Here is a 13,545-nt window from a genome sequence, read left to right as displayed (position 1 = left end):
GCAGCCGCCCCCCCCAACCCTGGGGCTGTTGGCGCCGTGGCCCTGCCCCGCGCGTGGCGGTCTTCCCCAGGCACCGTGCGCTTAGTCCCCGAGGGAGCATCTGACTTGAGAAGCAGCAGCTCCCCTTCCGGGCTTGCCTGGTCGGGCTTCACGGTTTCTGGAGCTCGTTCCTCCAGCCGTGCGGAGACTGAACCCGCTGCCCCGGGCTCGGCTGTTCCAGACCCTTCACACCGGGAGAGAGCTCGGTCTGCCGCGGGCCGCGTTCCCTTTCCTGTTTCTTCCCGGGGACCTCTTTTTGGTTCCGTCCTGCTCTGGGGACGGGTGGAAAGAGCGCGTTTTGTCTGCATTTTCTCCGCAGAACGTGGGCCCCCGTTAGGCCACGCGGCCCGGAAAGTGGTCGCACGTGTCGCACGCAGGGGGACCTGCGGCCTGTCCGCGGCGGCTCCGAGGAAACCTGCCTCCGGTGCTGCCTGTTGAGCCGCGGGAAGTGGGATGTCTCCCGCTGCGTCTTGGAAAGTGGGAGATCTCTGGAGAATCCGGGCGCGACGGCGCCTCACACTGGGCTCTCACTCTCCAAACACCGTGCCTGCGAGAAGCCTGCGTTGTTCGTACTCCGGACCTTTTCCTTGCGCCCAGAACTTGAGGCTTTCGATGGCTGCTCTGGTCCCTCCCCCCACCTTGCGAGTCCCCACCTGCCCGGACACTTGCCCGGGGCTGTGGACTCCCCTCCCCCGCGCAGAGCCCTCACGACGCACCCCCACTGTGGGTCAGGGAAGGCCGCGGGAAGGAGCCCTCCCTTCCTCTGACTCACGCTGTCCAGACCCCGGCCCAGAGCGTCCTCGCACGGACCTGCTGTGTCCACTCCTTCTCCGTCCGCCCCCCGGCCTGGGTCTCACGCGCTGGGTCCAGCTGGTTGGCCGGCCTGACGCGGCGATGACAGAGGGGAGTGTCCGCCCAGTGGGCCCTGCCTCTGGGGGCCCCTGGGTGTCATCATGAAATCATTTTGTCCCTCACAGAAGGGGGCACGGCCTGGGCGGTCCTCACCGGTGTGGGAGACATCCAGGCTCAGATGGGGGGACCCCTGGGGAGGGGAGGCCGGAGACTCGCCCCTGGCCCTATGCTGCCCACGGGGGTCTCTTCTGGCCGTGCCCGCACCCCCGGTGGAATGCCGGTCCTGTGACCCTCCCCAGAAAGCCCCATGTGTCTGCAGAGTAGGAGCAGATCATAGATGGAGGCCCTTCACGTGGGGCTGCGGGAAGAGAGCGCAGGGGAGCGGCACGCCGAGCCCTGCATGTCTTCATGGGAGCCGTGAGAAAGTTTTGTGTGCCCCGCTCCGGGGGACAGGGCCAGCCCTCCTGCTCTGTGGGTATAGATGCCCCCGGAAGGGGAGAGCCCCGCCCCCAGGAGCAGCCTGACAGGCACTCTGTCCTGTGAGGAAGGGGCTGCCTGTCTTCTGGGGGCGCTGGGGGTGCCCCAGGATCCTTATCGTCCGGGTCCCTCCCCAGATTCCTGCCCTGACCAGGCGCCTTTCCCCACACACGCTGGGCGCCCCTGCTCTGCCCACTGTCCTCCCGAGGGCCTTCCCAGAGCCACTCTGTGCCCCGCGGCCCTCCCAGCCCGCCCCAACCCGGTTGCTCCCCACGGCTCACCTCCACTCCAGGGCTGGAGGAGGCTGGGCTTGTCAGGAGACCCCGGTGGTGTCCCAGCTCCCTCTGACCCTCCCTGGGCAGGAGCGGGCAGGCCCCTGACCCCAGAGCAGCACAGACCACAGGCCTCTAAGGGAGGGAGGTGAGCCGACCTGGCCTGGCCTCTGGGTGCAAGGACAGCCTGTCCACAGGTAGCGGGGCAGCCAGCACTCACCTCTGAGTAGTTCAAGGCCCTTGAGGATCACTGTACCCCTTTCTTCCAGCACGGATGCCCCTTCCCCTCCAGAGGCCAACTGAGGAGTCCGTTGTTCAGTCCTTGGAAGGAGAAGGAAGGGATGGTTTGAACGTCTGACACCTGTGAGGTGTCGGCCAGTTCATTTGCTGTAGAAACAGCAGAGGGGTCTCTAGACCCTGTTAGGGGGGACCTGTGCCCTCCAGGAGGGGCAGCGCCACACCCACCACGGCCCTGCTCCTGGGAAGCATGCACTCCCCGCTGACTCTCTCTGCCGGGGCCTTAGTCTGGTTGGGGAGACTCAGTGTTGCGAGAGGCAGGCCAGCGCTGCGCAGGGCACCGTCCGCTTCTGGACACACGTGGGCCTGGGAGAAGCCTCGCGTTTGGCCCCAGAAGGGAGCCTGGAGGTGGGTGGAGCTGCTGACCTCCCCTCGCAGTGGGTCCCACATGCTGCACCTGTCTGTCTGCAGGTGGGCGCCCTGACCCCTAGGGGCCTGCACGTGGCATATCAGGGGTGTTGGACCTGCATTACAGGGGAGCGGTGGCTCTTGGGGCCTCTGCTCTAAGTAGTCTGCTCCCTCGGCTAAGCACGCCTCCCGAGGGGCCTGGACGGAAGTTAGCTTCTGATGAGACGTAGCTAGAAATAGGAGGGCACCCCTGCTTCTCACGGCTTCGAGCTCCCTTGCTTTCCCTCTGCCCCTGACCTCTGGGCATAGCATGGGGAAGAGCAGAGCTGAGGTCCCACCATCTGCCTCCATAGGTACGCGCAGGCAAGGCTGGAGGTCGGCTCTGACCGGCAGGGCCTGGGGCGGCACGACGCTAGACCAGGCTGGAGGAGGAGACGACCCAGATGAGACGTGCCGTGGGTGCCACCCAGAGCACGAGAGTCGGCACACAGCACAGAGCCCCAGGACCCTTGGCTCGACCCTAAAGTAGGGCCAGGCTTTACCAGGCATGTGCTCCATTCAGCTGGTCTGTGGACATGGACCTGCCCACGCAGGACCTGCTTGTGGCCAGAACTGGGGTTTCAGTCCAGCCTCCAGCGGGGCCCCTGGCTTTTCTCTCCATCACCTGGGTGGCAGGAGTCCAGCCCCAACCCCTAGACAACTTCCTGCCTCCCACATTCAGTGTCCCTTCCGTCCTCGAGCACCTGTCCTGTCTGCCAAGGACTCGGCTTCCCCCGAGCTGGGAACAAAGTGGCTGCCACCTTCTCAGCATCACAGCTGTCCAGAGGCAGAGGTAGCGGAGTCTCCGAGCTTCTCCACCAAGAACACTTGGCATCTCTCACTGGCCAGCCCCAGGACCACAACCTCAGAGCAGGCCCTGTGGAGGAACGCTGGGCCCCAGGGGCACGTGGTTGGGCCCACGCTGTGAGGGAAATGTCCCACGTGTGAGGGAAATGGAGGTCTCTTAGCGAGGTGGGGGGTGTGCTGGTGGGGGCTGGCCAGGTGCAGGCAGACCCCGTCCAAGCCTTAAAGGGAAGCGGCCCCTTTCTTCTTAAGCTCGCCCTGCTTCCCACCTGTGTGTATCCAAGAACGGCCACTGGCCCCACATGTGTCCAATTCTCTCTGCCCCAAATGGACTTTCTCAGGGATGTAAGAGATGGTTGAAGTGAGACGCGCTGGGGTCCTCGGGGGCTCAGGGTTGGGGAGGAACTTGGAGGACAGAGCAGCGCTGCTTCCGTCAGGATTCAAGCCAAGCTGTGAGCCTCAGGGAGTCCATGCGTTTCTGGGAGTGGGGGGCTGGGCCCGTGCCCCGCTCCCTGCCGTGTGGCCCTGAGCTCCGTGTGGCCCTGAGCTCCCTGTGCTGAAAGCTGGACTCCGGAGGATCTCCAGCTGCTCTCCAGAGTCCAGGCAGGGTAGGAGGCCTGGCTGCCCACGGGTGGGGCCGGTGGGTTGTGGTCTGGTGGGAGCCAGCGCCCGCAGCCCGGCCTCTTTCTGTGAGCAGGAGAGCGTCAGAGGCTCCCGAGGGCCACGGGTCCCTGGGCACGGATGGGCCTCCTGACCCCCGGCTGGTCCCTGGGGGCTCTTACACCCTCGGCCCTGGCGCGCTTCTCCTCCCTGGACTTCCCTCCTCGACAAGCCTTTGCGGGGCCCATGGCAACCCCTGCCCACACTTCCACCGGCTCCCCAGAAAGACACCCTGTACCCTCACCCATTCGCCGAGAGCCCCTCTTCTTGACCCTTCACTCTGGGCGATCAGGGGCCCATGCAGGGCTGACAGGGACCGGGTGGTGGGCCGGGCATGGGGTGGGACCCCTGTGGGGACCTCCCAGGGCACACCCAGCAGGGGGGCTGGGGTCTGTCTGCAGAGGCCTCCGGGGGGCACGGGCAGACCCTGTCCACAGCCCAAGCCCCCTTTCAGGCCCAGCTCAGGCCAACAGGTGAAACGTGGGGTCCCAGGGGAGAAAGAAAGAAGGACCCAGGAGAGAAAGGCCAATCCAGGGCAGAGTGGAGCTGGGGGGTCGGAGGGACGGCCACAGCCTGCTCACTGCCCCCGTCCCCCGAGGCCGCCCCCCGCGGAGCTGCCAGGCCGTCTGTGAATGCGGGGCGTTCACAGATGAGGGGGATGGCGGGGCGCTGGCCGGGACCCTAACACCCATGGGAGGTCGCTACCCTGGCTCAGTTCCCAGAGGGCCCCTGGACCGGGTGGGGGGGTGGGAAGTGAGGGGCAGATGCTGTCAGCTCGCAGGGACTTCGGGGAACGCTGGCCCCCACCCCCGGCTGCAGCTCCGCATTCGGTTTCTTTCTGTCTTGCCACAGGCCTGGGGGTGGGGAGCGCTGGCGTCTCTGCTCGCACGCGAGGCCCTGGCCGGGGTCCAGGTGGCTGTCACTGCAGTGCAGATCGCGTGACAAGAGCCCAGAGGAGGCCCCGCCGGGCGTGCCCCGCCGGGATGTGGCTGCGGAGGAGGGGAAGTGGGGGTGCCCAGATGGGGGGACACGCCGCGCCGGGGGCTGGTGTCCTTGTGCAGGACGTGGTGGGGAGGGGAGAGGTTGGGGGGCCCCCTAGGTGGGGGCGCATATGCTGGAGGCCTGGTGTCCTTGATCAGGGACATGGTGGGGAGGGGAGAGAACCGGGGGTGGCCCCGCACTGTGCCTCTAGTGGGCATGGGATGGGGCCTAGCCCAGTGACTGTGTTCGGGGGTGAGCATCCCACAGCACCCCCCTCATGTGCTGGGGCTCCCTCCACCCCAGCCTCACAGCTGTGGGAATCCTCAGTCCCCACAGGGTCTTCAGGGGAAAAGAGTAGGAAGGCAAGTGTTAGCCCAACCCCTCACCTCTGGTCCCTTAATCTGAGGCCATTTGGGGCAGGCTGGGGGCAGGGAGCTGCTCTGAGGAGGTGAGCTGAGGTGGAAGGAACCTGCAGGGGAGTTTGCTTTGCGGGAGGCTTGGCAGCCTGGGTGTGGGGGGGGAGGCCGGGGGCCCTGAGGTGGGGGTCCTGTCCCTGTCCCACCTTCACTGAGGCCCAGATCTGCCCCAGGTGCTGCGCCGGCTCTGCCCTGGCGGGGAGCTGTGGCCTCCCTGGTGTGGCGGCAGGACAGCCCCTCTGGGTGGTCTGGGAAGCCGGGCCTGGCTCCAGTGACGTCATCTAGGGGTTGTGGCAGGGGTCGGAAGGGCTGGGACCTCTGTTCTCCCTCTGTTGGCTTTCTTGGCCTTTGAGCACATGGGGTCATGTGTGGTCCCTGGCAGAGGCTCACCCCCATCTCTGGGGTTCCCTTTGGGGGGACACGGCAGCGCTGGCTTCTCCAGAGTCGGTCTTCTGCTCCTGGGTGCTGGGGGCAGGGCTGTGTGGGCTCACTGTCCGCAGCACAAAGGGAGTAGGTCTCGGACAGTCCCTGCACCTCACAACTCAGTGCTTTGCTGCCTTGGAGACAAGGGTGTGGGGGCCTTGCTGGCTGCCAGGGGTTTCCGTTGCAGGGAGAGACCTGGGCTGCCTGTGCACCCGCCATCTCTGCACACTTGCCCGGGGAGCCCAGGTGTGACCGTTCACATCCCCCAGATACCCCACTTTCCGACCATGGAAATGGGTTCATTTCTGGGAATGTTTAATGCGGGGAACAAAGCTCTAGTGCTTATCAGCTGTGGGGAGGGGAGGGAGTTGATAGCCGGCTGGCCTCGGAGAGGGCAGGATGGGGATGCTGGAGACCGGAGCCCACGATGTGGCTGCCGCCTGTGGGGCTGTCCTGAAGGCCGCCTCCCTGCATCTGCCCCTTTGCCCCTTTGGACACTGGGTGGACAACACGCTTGCACCTGGGCGCACAGGGCTGCCGGGCCAGCCACGCGGCTGGTGTGGCTGAGGGCTGGGGGTCTCCGGCAGCCGTGGGCCGAGGGCATTAGATGGGTCTTCTCACCTGGGTGTGAGAGGCACGCATCGGGGGCCTGCAGTCCCAGAGCTCTGGGGGCCTTGTGTGCGGCCCTTGGACCCTAAGTTGCACCGACGTCCCCTGCAGCTCTGGTGTGGGAAGCACGTGAGGGCAGCTGGGAGGCCCTCCACGGAGGCTCCAGGCCCCTTTCCCTACCCCAGGGGAGCCCCCGTAATTGCTCGGGCCCAGGGGGACCCCACAACAGGGGCTGGTGAGCTGGGATAGGGCTGACATCTGTCTGTGTGACCTGCGTGTCTGTGTGTCCGAGCTCTTCACCCCGTGGCGGAGATAAGGCTGCATTGTGCGTGGGAGTCAGGGGACCCGGAAACTGTCAACCTGGGGGCTCCTGAGTCGCGCCAGGCCAGCCTTCCTGGGGCTTCCTGTCCCAGCTGGGAAGCCCGTGCCAGGTGGGCTGCCCCACACCAGGTGGGGGGTGGCAGGGAGGGGCTGGGGGAGCTGGAGGTGTGATGAGGTCTTGCGGGACCCTCAAGGGTGGTCCAAGTCATGTAGACCAGCAGTGCTGAGTTAGGGAACCTGCTGGAGCTTGGGTCTCCAGAGAGGGGCTTTGAGGACCCCGGGGACAGGTGGGGGGGTCCCTAAGCAGGACGGGACTCTGAGCAGTTTCTGGGGAGCCGAATGGGGGTGGGGTCCCCGGGGTCAGCCCCAGCCCTGAAGGCCTGATCTCCTGATTATGACGCTGGTGCTCCCCTCAGCTGCCCCCCAACAGGAGGACAGGCTGCCCCGGGGCGACCTGTCGAGGACAGCCCGGGTCAGCTGAGGAGCGTGGCTTCGCCTGCAGAAGGCGGCAGCCGGGAAACACAAGGAGGTCAGCAGGTCGGGGCGCAGGAAGGGTGCTGACGGCCTCGCTTGGTTCTTCTCCGGCAGCTGTCCAGAAGGGCCCGCGGCAGCCAGCAGCCAGTGTCCCTGCACCCGAAGACCGCAGTCCCCGCGCGAGGCCCGCCGTGCTGGAGGGAAGGCTGCTGCTGCAGGTGAGCCCCCACCGTGCCGCCCCGGCCCCGGCCGGTTGGAGCGCCGACAGTGAAGGAGAAGTGTTTCTGGACGGAGCTCCAGGATGGCCCTGGAAGCCATGGAGGTCAGGCACAGGCGCCCGGGTGGGGTCCGGCGGCTCAGGACAGAGAAAACAGGGGTGACCTTGGTCCACGTGTCTCTAGCCTGAAAATCGTTTCCCGCACCAGGTTCTCTTTTCACTTGTCCGTGGAAGAACCTGTTACCAGCTGAGCTGGCTACACGGACAGCGGACGGCACGCCGAGCCCCCAGGACCCAGCAGGGGTGCCTCGCTGGTCCATGTATTGGTCTCATCCCGGGACATCCGTGGCCCAGGGCGGCCTTTTCCCCAAGATGGGGCCTCCGACCCCGGTGAAGGGCTGTGCCCTTCCCGACCCTGTCACGAGGCCTGCCTCGCGTGGGGCCAGGGAGCGCCGGGGCCCGGTTTCTCCGGTGAGCTGGGCCGGCGAGGCAGAGCTCTCCGGGCTGGTTCAGGTCATTGTGCGCGGAGTGGGGCTCGCTGCCGACACCTACAGTCTGGAGCCCGGGGCCTGGGTTCGCCCCATCTCAGGAGGGCCTGGAGGACCCAGGCGGCCCATAACCAGCTGCTCAGGAGCCCCCGAGCCCACGCCTCCCCAGCGGTCCCTGAGGGGCCGGGCCCCATGTCCCCTGCGTGCCTCTCGGGACCCTTGCGCCCCGTCCTCGCGTCCAGCCCTGTGTGGCGGGTGGTTCTGTCTCCCCCGGTGAGTGTCCTCGGCAGCGCGTGCCCACCGGTCTGTCAGGCCGACGCACCGAGGGGCAGAAATGGTGCCTCATTGGCGCCTTTCACACTGATGACCTTGAGTCTGCTTGGAGCCAATCAGGCTCTTTCCTGGGTGCTGGCAGCAGCCTCGCTTGGGTCCTGCCTGACCCCCAGCTGTCCTGCGGCAGCCAGGGTGACCTGTGGGTCCTGTGGGGGAGCCCCGGCTCCTCGGCCTCCAGCCTGTGGCCGGGCTGCCGTGCTGGCACCTTCAGCATGGGGACGATCTCAGTGGTTTGCTGTTCACCGTGTCCTCTGCACAGGATACCGGCACCCCTCATGGGCGACGGGACCAAGACTGTCCCCAGGCTCGCCCCTCCTGCTTCTTGCTCATGTCCTTCCATCCACCTGCCACCTCGATACTGTCCCCGACCACGTCAGCAGCTTCCCACGGTCTGTGCGTGAGCTCCTGGCTGCTCCGGTGTTTGCCGCGAGGGGTACGGTGGCGGGCATGTGCCCCTAGGGCCCTCAGCCTCAGATGACTTCACTTGGCCTCACCTGAAGGGAGGGCACAGTCCAGGGCGCGACTATCTGCCACTGACAGATGGGCAGATGGAAAACGTCTGTGCTGACCGGAGGGGAGCCAGAGAGGCTTGTGCCTAGAATCTGGGGCTTCCCACCTGCCCACCATAACCCGTGACTCCCCACAGTCCCCACAGGGCCCCCCCTTACCCCTATGGCCACCATGACCCTTTATGAGCCCCCATGGTCCCCGACGGAACCCCACGACCCCTGATTTTCCATGACCCCATGATTTTCTGTGACTCTCCATGGCTCCCATGACCCCCCATGGCCCCCAGTGGTCCCCCAGGGAGCCCCAGAACCCCACATACCTTCCACCTCCCCCAAGGCCTTCAACCCTGCTGACGTGATTGTTCTCATGAAGATCAAGCTTGTAAGTCATTTCCTTTAAAAAAAAAAATGAGGAAGTACATACTTAAGTTTAATCTCCATGAAACTTCGGTATGGTGGGTGCCTGGACACCCCCTCTTAGAGCCCCTGCAGGGATCAGTGCCGTCTGGAGCAGAGCATGGCTGCTGGCAACACAGGAGCTTTTAGAAATATTGTGGTTTCCATAGGAGATATATTTTCTTACTTCATTATTTATCATGTTTTTCTGAATCAGATTCTTAGATATTGATTTTTCCTCTAAAGTTGGATTTTTCTGTCCGTGCTGGTAAGCTTGGGGCTGGAAAGCATTGTGCAGGCTTGAGTTTTATTCCTGGTGAAAGATGACGGGCATTGCTCTTTTTCTAATTCATGTTCAGAATTCAGATAAAATCTTAAACATGAAATCTTTAAACTTTGTCCCGACTGCAAATATGGGAGCGTGAGCCCACAGCACCCCGATCTCCTGTTGGAGCCCAGGGGACTGCTGTGTCTGCACGCTCATGTCCACACTGCCACCCTCTGGCCCTCTGTGGGTCCCCAGCAGCTGTCCTACCCTCCGCACAAGGACTGGGTCTCCCCGAGGGCCTCAGGACGTGGAGGGGACACTGAGGTCCTAGTCCAGCTGAAGCCCAGGAAGTGGCCAGGCCTGTGCCTGAGGGAGCACAGCATCTCCCTCAGAGCTGGGAGGGCAGGAAGGGCGGTGCCTTGCCCCAGACCTGCCTCTGGCCTAGGGTGTGCGGGTCTAGGGAGTGACCCTCTGGGACAGGACCCAAGGCTGCAGGTCAGTTTGCCCGAGCACAGGGGCTCTTCCACTGGCCCCCCACCCCCCTCCATCCTGTAGACTGAAGTCTCCTTCTGCCGCCTCTTGTAGCATACTCTCTGTGACCACAGAAGTTTCTGGAAGTTCCCCTGGGTTGGAAATGAGCTAGGTTGTACAGCGAGTGTTCTCCTCACCGCATTTCTATTGTGGGGTCCAACTTGAGAATTAGAGAATCTTTTTGAAGTTTAAAAATATTCCCTAACAGCAAAACAAACAAATCCAGCCACAAAGAAAGAGAAAAGAAACAAGAAAATCCAGCTCTTCTTTCCAATCTTCAGTCTCTTAGAGACAAACCGGAAGAATGAGAGATTTATGGCAGTCATCATAAATTCATAAGATTCAAAAGGCCTGTGGTCTGATGTCTGCTGTTTTTAGATGAAAAAGACAAGATTTGGAGCTGTTGGGGGCCCAGGGTCTCTGTTGGGGTTGGGCCAGGGCCTGGTGTTTCTTTGTCCATGGTTAGTCCTCTTGGGCTCGTGGCCCCTCAAGAAGCCAGTGTCTTGGTCAAGGCACGGGGCAGGGGGAGATGGGAGGTGTGGGATGGGATAGGCAGGTTCTGGAAACATACACATTAGGTCGCAAATAGCAACGTCCTGGGTTTCTAGTCCCACTTCTAGGATGGGCTGTAGTGTTCAGTGTGGACATGCAGGGCTACTGGGAACTGTGGACTTCTGGCCGCCTGGCGCTAGTATACCAAGTCAAGCATACCAAGGGTACATTTTCTAACACTTGCCTGTAAGTTCACGCATGCTGAAATCTGTTCTTATTGCGGGTGTGGGGTGGCCACCATCATAATGAAGACACACAGCAATTCCATTGGGCCCAGTTTTCCCCAGGGTACCCACGGGCGGCTCCCCAGCCACCACACCATGCTCTTCAGCCCTTGTGGCCTTCTCCTGCTGCCATGCTCAGGACTCCTGGGGTGGCTTCCTTCAACAGGGAACTCAGGCAGCAGTGACTCAGCCCCGTGGCGGCAGGGAGCACGGTTGGTTTTTGTCACTCCGTGGCGTGCTCACCGCTCAGTGTACTTGTCCTCTAACTAGGGCGGAATGATTGAGTTTCCAGGATTTGGTGTCACAAATAAAGCTGTAACAAACACACATGCAGGTTTCTCTGTGAGCTGGGTTTGGATTTTGTTCAGGTAACACCCACGTGTGAGGTTGCTGGGTTTTGTGGTAAGTGTGGACGGGAGTGTCCGCACCCTCGTGACCAGCGATGCCGAGCACCTTCTCGTGAGCTCACTTGCCGCCAAGGCCGGCCCTTTGTACGCATTCTGTGCAGATATTTGCCCACTTAAAAAATCAGACTATTTGCTTCCTTACTTTTGACTTGGACTTCTTTGTGTATTCTGGACACACGATCTTTGTTGAATGTATGAGTTGTAATTGCTTCTAGTCTGCCTTGTCTTTTCATTATCTTGACAGCGTCTTGCAGAGAATGAATGTACCTAATTTTGACAAAGCCCAATTTATCGATTTTTTTAAATAGATCGTTGTATTGGTATCACATTTGAGAATGCTTTATCTAGGCTGAAGAGATTTTTATTTTATGTTTAAATATTATTTATTTATTTTATGTTTGCCTCCAAAGTTTTATAGTTTCCTGTTTTTACCTTCAGGTTTATGGCTCCTTTTAAGTTAATTTTGGGCTCATGGTGTGAGGTTTGGGCTAAGGTTTGGGCTGAGATATACTTGTTTTGCATGTTAATATCTTTGTGTTTGCTCTAGTTTTGTGAGTCTGTTTTTGGACTCTCTTCTGCTGTTGACTGTGTGCATGATCTTTCACGAACAGGCACCAGCCTGCCTCGGTCACAGCAGCTGTACAACATGTCTTGAAATTGGGTAGTGTGACTTTTCCAATTTGTGTTCTTTTTTAGGAATGGTCTTGGGTTTTCTAGCTTTCTCTGGTTTTCCATATAAAATTTTAGAGTTAGCTTGTTGCTACCTACAAAAGTTACTGCCAGGATCTGGGCTGGGATTATGTTAAATCAGTAGGTCAGATTGGGAAGAACCGACACCTGCCAGTGCTAACCCTAGTGCATGGGCACACCATTCGGTGTCTTGCTGCTTTCCTCCCTGTCTGTCATGTGTGGCAGGGAGATTGCATATATCGTTAGGGTTAGACCTAAGTGTTTTCTGTCTCCATTGCTATTATACCAGAACTTTTCTTAATTTCAGTTTCATTATTATATGGAAATACTATATTCCAATATTATATAGAAATCCATTACTATCTAGAAATAGAACACCATAGAAATGACTTATTTTTCTAGGTTGACTTTGTAGCTGTGAACTTGCTGAATTCATTAGTAGTCCTCAGAGTTTTGTTTTTTGTGGGTTTTTTTGGTAGATTCTGTGGGAATTCTTAACATAGATTTTCATGTTGTCTGAAAATAGAGACAGTTTTTATCTACTTGTTCAGTCTACACACTTTATTTTTCTTGTCTTACCGCTCTTCCGGGGCTCCCTGACCGCCATAGAGGAGGAGAGGGAACATGTCTGTCAGGCTTGTTCCCGGTTGTGAGGGGAAACCTGGAGGCTTTCAGTGGTAAGTATTAGCTTAGATTTGTTTTTCAGGTTTTGTTTGTCCTGTTTTTGGTACATGCCTTATATCAGATTAAGAAATTTCCCTCTCGTCCCTGTTTTCAGAGAGTTCTTATGACCAACGGGAATTAAGTGTCAGATGCTTCGTCTGCATCCTTTGACATACACAATCAAGGCTTTTTTCCTCCAGTCTGTTGAGATTATAGCGACATTGATCCATTTTCCAACATTGGCCCAAACTTGCTAGCTTAGGATAGGTCTTATTTATTTGTTGCTGGATAAAATTTGGTTGTATTTTGTGGGGATTTTTGTGTTTGTGTTCATGAGAACTATTTTTGTAGCTTCATTGTAGTGTCTTTGGTTCAGAAGGAAGTTCCTTGAGAGTGCTTCCTCCTCTTCTGTTATTTTCCCTGAAATGTTTGTTAGAACTCACCAGTTTATTGGGGAATATTGGGGTTTTTTTGTTAGATCGCAGGGAAGGAGTGGAGAGAGAGAGAGTGTGTGTGCTTGAGCCATGGGGGAGGGGCAGGGGAGGGAGAGGGAGAAGCTCAAGCAGACCCCCCCACTGAGTGTGGATCCCAACTCGGGCTTGATGCCAAGGCCCTGAGATCAGGACGGGAGCTCGACCAACTGAACCGCCCAGATGCCCCCTTTGTCAGAAGATTTCAAACAATGGATTCAACTGCTTTAGTCACTGTGGGACGGTTGAGTCATCTGTTCTGCTCTGAATTTTCGCCGTTTGCGTCTCCCAGGGAGTCGGTCCATGTCCTCTGCGTTACCGAACCTGCGGGCACACAGCTGTCCAGGTTTTCGCATGTTGTCCTGTCAGCTTTGTCTCCTTTCTGGTTCTGTTGGTAATTTGTGACCCATTTTCTTCTTAGGTTAGAGGTTTCTTCATTTTACAGATGTTTTTCAAAGACACAGCTGTTGGTTTCATTGGTTGTTGCTATGGACAGAATGTTTGCCTTCCTCCCCTGCCCAAGTAACATAGTTTAAATTCGTATTAGACCGAAAGCCCCGTGTGACGGTGTTAGGAGGGGGGCTTTGGGGGGGCTTAGGTCATGGGGGTGGCGCGTCATGGACAGGACTCACGCCTCAGAAGAGGGACCCCAGAGAGCTCTCTTGCCCCTTCTGCCCTGTGGGGTTAGTGAAAAGCCATCCATGAGCCAGAAAGCAGGCCCCCACTTGACCTCTGTCCCTGGGTGGGGTGCTCTGTAAACCCCAGGGACATCAGGTGGTGGGCAG

At 59.5% G+C, this 13,545-nt stretch overlaps 1 protein-coding gene across 3 annotated transcripts in view; it reads left to right on the top strand.

The window, feature by feature from the left end:
• Positions 1–13,545, top strand: part of AHRR (aryl-hydrocarbon receptor repressor) — an 80,121-nt gene that overhangs the window by 28,261 nt on the left and 38,315 nt on the right. For 2 of the 3 annotated variants that reach the window (XM_044234503.1, XM_044234480.1), the window contains exon 4: positions 7,127–7,230. The exons of the other annotated variant lie outside the window; for it this stretch is intronic. In XM_044234503.1, coding sequence (XP_044090438.1) covers positions 7,127–7,230 — 104 coding nt within the window. The remainder of the gene's footprint in view (positions 1–7,126; positions 7,231–13,545) is intronic. 3 annotated transcript variants of the gene reach the window in all.

This window comes from Neovison vison, chromosome 1 (genome assembly GCF_020171115.1).
Source record: "Neovison vison isolate M4711 chromosome 1, ASM_NN_V1, whole genome shotgun sequence".
Taxonomy (NCBI): Eukaryota; Metazoa; Chordata; class Mammalia; order Carnivora; family Mustelidae; genus Neogale; species Neogale vison.
Note: the sequence above shows the minus strand (reverse complement) of the source record. Positions and strands in the feature narration are given on the sequence as shown.